This window comes from Macrosteles quadrilineatus, unplaced genomic scaffold (assembly GCF_028750875.1).
Source record: "Macrosteles quadrilineatus isolate MER2022 unplaced genomic scaffold, UCM_ALF_1.0 Scaffold_1__1_contigs__length_201487025, whole genome shotgun sequence".
Lineage (NCBI taxonomy): Eukaryota > Metazoa > Arthropoda > Insecta > Hemiptera > Cicadellidae > Macrosteles > Macrosteles quadrilineatus.
In genome coordinates this window covers 80,157,320-80,165,779 of record NW_026542594.1, presented here as the reverse complement: position 1 = coordinate 80,165,779, position 8,460 = coordinate 80,157,320, and the positions used below count along the sequence as shown (strand labels likewise).

At 33.4% G+C, this 8,460-nt stretch overlaps 1 protein-coding gene across 1 annotated transcript in view; it reads right to left on the bottom strand.

Annotated features, from left to right (window-relative positions):
* Positions 1–4,270: 4,270 nt before the first annotated feature.
* LOC129005637 (protein glass) overlaps positions 4,271–8,460 on the bottom strand; it is a 95,094-nt gene continuing 90,904 nt past the window's right edge. Inside the window, exons 7-8 of the mRNA XM_054434599.1 lie at positions 7,607–7,711; positions 4,271–4,730 (exon numbers count right to left, since the gene is read on the bottom strand). Coding sequence (XP_054290574.1) covers positions 4,484–4,730; positions 7,607–7,711 — 352 coding nt within the window. The 3' untranslated portion in view covers positions 4,271–4,483. The remainder of the gene's footprint in view (positions 4,731–7,606; positions 7,712–8,460) is intronic.

Below are 8,460 nucleotides of genomic sequence, written 5' to 3'. Positions count from 1 at the left end.
ACACAGTGTTTCTCAATAAATAGATAAAATAAATCAATGCATTTTTTCTTTAGTCGGTAAGACCGCCAGCTGTTTTGTATTTTCTGCCCATAATGGCAATGTTAATGATTGAAGCATATTACAACATTGTTTAATCTGATAAAAAGTTACAAAATATCTAATTTTAAAGCTATTGAAACCGCAGATTGGATTTGCTATCTACTTTTTAATTTTAATTGTTATTATTTTGTCAAATTACATTATTATTTTGTCTTAGTGATCAGCAAAAACATACGATCACGTTGAAGCCTATTACAGTAATCATGTACTATATGCTTGATTACCGAGCAAAAAATGTTATGTGATTTTAAATTTATTTTTAAATCCATGTGTGTAGCCCCTGAGCTGTTGGACATAATGTAAGACTACTCTGTCCCTTGCTACCTGTGCGGTCGGTCATCTTTGTTAGAACAGGCCTGTTTTTTAAATGTTTAATTGTTTTATGTATTTATTCGTGTCCGTACTGTGTTTATCTTCTGACGATGTTAACAACTGATCAACTCTACACTATATACCTGAAGCTGACTATGGTGTTTTAACACCGAAACATGTCCTGAATAGACATATTTTATTGAGCTGTGACGGGAATTACGTAAGTAATTTAGTCTTACATTAAATTTATTTTTTGTCTGAATTGCTTTTTGGACTTTTAAATCTTTTGTTTTAGAGGTTGAAAAAAATCATAGTTTAAGTCAATATATTTATGTAGTTTGAGAAAAAAAAAACAATTAAAATGTAGATAGCAAATGTTATTTGCGGTTTCAATAGCTTTAAATTGAGATATTTTAAAACTTATTATTTTAATAAACAATTTCGTATAGTAATATGGTTCAACTATTAACATTGCCGTTATGGGCAGAAAGTCCAAGATAGTCGGCGAGCTATACAAATTCCATGGAAGCTAAAAAATTCTTAATATCTTAAGAGAATACTTTCCAAAATAGAGTTTCAGCCTGAAGATAGGAGTTGATGGGGGCTTTAGTTTTGACATAAACATTCATTTAACAACAAATGCGTGATTGATTCAAATCTAATATTAGTTACAAGAAACATTGTTTACAGCTACATAACTTGTTGTTTTATTTTCAAAGGTCATAGAGTTTTTTCCTGGCAGTTATAAGTTATCATTTGTAAACAATCTATCTTCCTCACTTTTGTGAAATATATTTAAATTAGGAAACATGTATATTAGCAAGGCACATTGAAGTTGAAAACTAAGATATCTCTTGTTACAGTATACACCTAAGTAATATTCATCACCAACTACACTATTACCTATTTGACTTGTGATTATGAAATTTTAGCTCAATACTTCAAAATGAAAATAATAAAAAAAATATTTTGTTACCTGATTTATTTGGTAGGTAGGTACTAATGACTCCTTTGATTATAAAAAATTATATCACTACATATAGGCGTAACTAGGATGACCCTAAGGCCCCTTTAATGCACTGCGGCTGCGGTTTTTATCGCAGCCGCAAGTTTTATACCACTGGTAGCACTGACAGAATACGGTCCGTGCCGCAGTGCATAAAAGCTCCCATAAGAACCAATGTACCTACAGCTGCAAAAAAGCTGCTAGGTCCGCTGCACTGGACTTGCGGGCCGCAATTATAGAGCATTGTATAAAAGTACCCCATTTGATGCAATTTACTTATAGAATTGCAGCAGGTGCATAAAGGGGCCTAAGAGGGGGAACACCGGGGGGGGGGGAGGGGGGTCAGGGGACCGTCTCTCCCAGAAAATTGTTGAAAATTAGACCTATAAACTCGCGTTTTACACAATTTAGATGACATATAAAAGTAATTTTTTGGTTGTAGGAAAAAATTTTAACTGGAAAAAAATCACGTTTTAAGATGTACAATGTTTGTACCCCAGGTCAAGGGCTGGAGGTTCAAACCCCTAACCCCCCTCCTGGATACACACTACATAATTGAGTATTTTTTGTCACACTATTGTAAAAAATAAAATTGCAATTCCATAAAACATATTCGGCTGAGTATTTTGTGTTTACATTACTACATAAAAGTTTGATCAGTCTAATTTCAAAGAGTTGGACTTTTAATGATTATTCACTCACATTTCATGGACCTCCTTACCAAACTCATAAGGAACTTCACTTATGCAATCAGTAGTGATATTTTTAATGTTTTTTTTTTTAATTCTTGTATAACTGTTACAGTTTTTTTTTTATATATTTAACATTTAATTGTACACATATTAAATTTTTTTCTATGTAGCATGAAACAAAACTACGAGGGGTGTGCAATAAATACGGACAGCAGCGAACATGCAAACAAACAAAGTACGATCATTATTTTTTTTTCAAGTTGGTATTAAACATTGAAGTATTAGCAACAATCAAATCAGCTGTTAACATTGTAGCATACTTATTGTTGTCGTGGCAACCGATTAATAAACAGTTGTACATTTTTGCCTCTAAAGTTTATTATGGCTGATTTTTGTGAGCAAAGATATGGAATAAAGTTTTGTGTAAAACCGTAAAACTGAGGAAAATGCTAGGGATACTTACAGCTACTTGAAAAAAAGCTTTTGGTGGGGATAAAATGAGTGAAAGAACCGGTTTCAGGTGGCACAAAGACTTAAATATATCCTCGTCGCAGCAAACCTGCTGTCTAAGCGAATTTCCATTTGTCTGAATTGATTTTTTAATTTCCACAGGTATTTTTCACAAGAACTTTGGACAACCGCCATTTTGTAACAGATTAACCTTTTTGAGAAGTGGTTTCCGGCAATGAACTCTACTTGACAAGCCTTGTAAAATGATATGCATATCAACCTATGCTTACATTAAAGATTATGGACCTCATGGGTCATCCCCCTGGTAGAGATCAAAAGATGGTAATGCCTAAAAAAGTAATTTTTAAACATATAAGTTGATGTGAAAGGTTTGAGTTTTTTTAAAGGTTCTAAATAAAAAGATATTAAGCCGTTTCCAGCCTTTTTGTCACCGCGTATATATATATATATTCATGTAAACAAATTTTAACCAAATGGTGTTTTTGGCCTCTGGGAACATCAAAATGAAAAAGTAAATCGGTCCCGGGCCTAGGTATTACCGTGCCACCTACGGTAATAGCTACTTCCCTATAGGGAAATTTGCTAAAAATGGACGGGAATCATGTGACTTGGAAGTTGGATTGACGCCAAAAAGCAATCAATGATGATTACGTTCTTTGATTATCGTAGTATGGTGTATACCCATACTGTACCACAGGGTCAGACGAATTACGAGTTAGTACTACATTTTAGTATTGAAACAAATAATCCAAGACCACATCCCAAAAAAGTGGACAGACCTCGTCAGACGCTAGAAACTGTAACAAGAGAATGCTCGCTCCCATGTTGCCAATACTGTGCTTCAGTTTCTTGCCAAAAAAGGAATCAAAACTGTGTTACACCCACCCTACAGCCCTGATTTGGCTCCAAATGACTTGAGTCTGTACCTTCAGGTCAAAAAGGAGCTCAAAGGCCAGTGTTTTTTTCCAATTGCTACTGCCGCTGTTAAGACTTTGGAGGCTATTTTGAAGGTTCTGTCTAAGGATGGCTTTGAATATGTCTTCAAGGAGTGGCAAAGATGCCGGAACAAGTGTGTGGCTTTGAATGACAACTACTTAGAATGAGATACAAGTGTTTAAGTCTAAACTTTTATACTAAAGGTATTGAAATAGTACTGTCAGTCTTTATTGAACACCCCTCGTATATTTCATGCAAGTATGAGCTGATTTATATTAGCGTGGTTTTAAAACAAACTTACTTAAAATGATAAAAACAATTCATAGCACCTTGATAGCTCTTTGTTAGAAAATTGTAAGAAAACTCAGCCATCCCCAACAGACTAACTGTTGAATATGACATTCACCACATGGTCGGTTTTGGCGCCAAAGTTTCCATCAGGCTCAGTTATAGATATTGTAAATAAGTTCCCAATAAAACTGTAATGAGACTTTTTTCTACTAGGTACATGTTAGGTTTTGACACCAAAGTTTCCAGGTGAGGAATAGTATACATGATGGTCAATGAGATTGGTTGAGAAAAAAAAGAGGTACCTACTGTAACTTTCATATAAAATGTAAAATTAATAATCGTTCCATGATTGTTTTAAGAGCAGAACCACATTTTTAATTCAAATGTTCCACTGAATTAAAGGGAATAATATATTACATAATATCATTTTACAAACATTTCTCATCCATAATCTTATAGTTAACATTATTAACCTGTTTGACTCATATACATAGTGTTATTTAGCTTTTGGTGGCTTAGAACACCTCACAAAGTAATAAATATTTAAAATAGCAATGTATTACACAACAATCGACTTTTGGGGATCATTCAGTGATGTGGTGGTTTCTAGTTTCTACTGCTATTGTCAGTTCTGGCACCAACAGTTGAGGTGTGACAGCCAGGCAGGTTTGCACTGTCACGCAGGCAGTAACAGTCCTCCGGCTGCGCTGCCGTGCACGCGCATGTGTCTGTTGAGGTTGCCACTCTGACTGAACCGCAGCAGACAAAGCTTGCACTGGTAAGGTTTCTCCCCGGAGTGTATCCTGAGGTGCTTGGTGAGTGTGGAGGAGTCGGAGAATGCCTTCTTGCAGAGTCTGCAGCGGTACGGCCGCTCACCCGAGTGTGTCCGCATGTGTGTTGTCACTGACGATGATTGTGAGAACCTACAACATTTAATGAATGCTGTTATTTACTATCATTTGATCTGATTATTATGTAGCAATCATTTTAATAATCAACTACAAAATAATTTACATAAAAAGTTTGTTAAACTCATTTAAAACCTTCTTAGCTGTAGTTTAGTAGTTTTACTATGTAGGTAATGTTATAGTGTTTCTTATAATATTTTGAGTGTTTAGTATTATATATTGATCAGCATTATATTGAACAAGCCAGATCCCCAGGATATGTTATAGGAATAAGAAACTACCAGGAGCTCTGCTCATGTTCATCCATGACCATCCCTCATTTTCCCTTGCTTTCCATAGTCAATATGTTCTTGAGTACAACAATAAAACTAATAAAAGTATAAACTTGAATGAGTTCGTGGACCATCATGACCGTACCATGGGAACGGGGTTTTAAGGGGTAAAAATTGGGTTTTCCCATTTTTGACCCTCAAAACATAATATTTTGCAAATTATTTCCAAACCATTTTGTAGAGCATAAAAATAAAATTATTGAGGAATTTTTATGGAGAAAATAAAAAAAAATGTAAATTTAAAATTACCTGCCATGTTATTCATATGGAGAATAAATAAATTGTTGTAGTTTTCTCGTTTATGAATATATTTTAATCAAACTTTGCAAATTTTTGTATTTTATACCAAGCTGTTAATATTTTACAAAAGAGCACTTTATTACCCTCTCTGTAGCAGCAAACCAAGGTACTCATTAAACCTAATGTTACATAAATAAATTTAAGTGAAAATTTTAAATCAGGCAAATGGAAATTTGCTTAGCAGTCTGCAGGTGTGCTGCGGCGGGAGTATTTTATATTACTTTTTTATTTACAATTTCTGATTTCTAAAATACTTGTCAATAGTGCCAATGGTAAGATGGATATGGATTATAATTGTGTAAGAAAAGATTAGAGTCAGATAGTGACATTAACAGTAGTCTCATGTGAATGTTATCTTACTAATATTATAGATGTAAAAGTTATTGTGTGTTTGTTTGTTTGAAGTTCAATCACTAATTAACTACCATGGACAGATTGGGCTGAAATTTGGCATGATGATAGCTCACATTCCCGATTAACATATAGGCATATTCTTATCTCAAAAATCCTTTTGGGCACCGCCCCAGTGGCTCTGTAGTTCCCCATATTAACCTTATGAGTATTCACATTTAAAAATAATTTATAAATAAAAAACTTTTTTAAAACAAAACGTTTTTAAATGCACTAAAAAGTAGAAAATAATTTTTAAATATGTGGAGAGTAATATGTGGAGAGTATAAATTTAAAACTAAAAACGTGGGGTGCATGCAATAGATAATTTACAATTACCTTCACCTATTGAACTAATGTATTATTATCAATTGCATGCACCCCACGTTTTTTGTTTTAAATCTTACAAGTATTTATACTCTCCACATATTTATAAATTATTTTCTACTTTTTAGTGCATTTAAAAACGTTTTGTTTTAAAAAAGTTTTTTATTTATAAATTATTTTCTACTTTTTAGTTTTTAATGTGTGTGGATGTTAAATCTATTTCATGCATCTATATCAGATTAGGACAGAGGCATGTGGGAAATCTAAGGTTTATTTGAGTTTCTTTTCATATAATTATGTATTAGATTGAATGTGGCCTACCTACTAACTATAAATATATCAATCTTTTATTGTTTACTTTATAGAATATTAAATAAATAACAAACGACATTATTAACAAACATCTTTATATCTGCAATCAGATTGTTTATATTTATTTTGAAATGTTTGTTTGTATAAAGAATCTCTTGGTAAGATTTAAGTATTTACAGCTGACTTTAATTAATTGATATATTTACATTCTTTCAAAATGTAAACATGAAAAATTTGGAAGCCAGTGGGGCGTAGCCCAAAGGAAATATGAAAATTAAATGCTATAATATTGCATTGTCATCCACTTGTGAGCTATGTTTCAAATTTCAAGTCTCTAGCTCATCGGGAACTTCGTTTAAAATTGATATCAAAATTTGTAGGAAAGTGAGCTAATAAAAACAAGCCCATGGGGCGTAGCCCAAGGGAAATATGAAAATTAAATGATATAATATTGCATTGTTATCCATTTGTGTGCTATGTCTCAAGTTTCAAGTCTCTAGCTCATCGGGAAGTTAGTATAAAATTTATTGCAAAATTTGTACCGGACAAGAAAGCGAGCTAATAAAAACATTTAATAACTAGTATCCCTGTGTTGCTCGAAATCGAGCAATTGCTAAGTATTACAGGTGTTATTTTAAAACAAATAACACAGTCATAATTTTTGATGACTTCAAAAGATTGGACTCTCAGCTGTTTCAACTAAAAAAGTTGGTTCTATGATATACAAAAGCATTAAAAGTTATAAGATTTATCAACAGGGTGCAGCAGTATTATTTTTTTATTTATGAAAACAGCTAATTTGAACCAAGCAGCAACATAAAACCGTGAAGCCCAATGAGAACTGTCAAAGTTGGATTGTTTCACTTATGTTTATTATGTTTTTAATTTCATGAATAATTTGTGATATTTTGCGAATCATTGATAATTTATCTTCCTCTAATTTTAGCTGAAATGGTAGAACATTATGGCTATGGTAGATGTGTAATACTATAGAATACCGTAAATTTAAAGAAGCAAATTTTATTAAACTGTGTCCTCCCCCATTGTAAACGCAAAGCTTGAGTATAAATGCAATAAGCAATACTTATATGCCAATCCCATTCGAAGGACGGGTAGGTACTCTGCTAGTAACTAAATAAAATTATTAAATTATTTACCCCTGGTGTTCTTGTTAAATACAAAACCAAGCAGACTAATTTATTTAGAAGACAAGCGTGTCTGAATGTTTACCTTCTCGCACAGATGGGGCAGCGGAAGGGTTTCTCTCCAGAGTGAGTGCGGACATGAGCTGTCAGGTTGGCGGCTTGGCTGAATGACTTGTTACAGTCGTCACACCTTGACAAAACACTGATAATATCCAAAATGTCTTTGATACAACAGTAATTCATTTCCAATTCCTCTTATTCCTGAGATAATTAATACAAAGGTTACAACACCTTACTCAGCACCTTTTGATCCTGTTATTCATTCATCAATTTGTGACGGTGTCACACAATAGGGTGCGTATTCTAAGCTGAATACCAGGCAAGGTAAGAGTATAGAATGGAGTCTGATGGTTAGAAGTGAGTACCTTGGTTATTGTCTAAGACCAGCTGATTCATTTATCAGGATCATTGATTAAAGAAGCAGGGCCCAGTTTTAGCGAATTTCCCATATAGGGAATAAGCTATTACCGTAGGTCTCATGGTAAGACCTAGACCCGGGACCGATTTACTTATTCGTTTTGAGGTCCCCAGAGGCCAAAAACACCATCCGTTCAAATTCATATATATATATATTTATATATGTGTCCGTTAGCGCGATAACTCGAGCAAAATTCATCCGATTTTGATGAAATTTGGTACAAACGTGTAAACCTACATTTATTTGAATGAGTTCGCGAACCAGCATAATCGGACAATGGGATCAGGGGTTTATGGGGGGTTTTATGGGGTAAAAATGGGTTTTTCTCATTTTTGACCATAAAAACTTTAAATTTCTAAATTTATCTCTAGACCATTTTGAAGAGCTTAAAAAAACAAATAATTTAGTATATTGAAGTGTTTTTGAATGTTCATTGACTACGGAGAAAATTAAAAAAATTG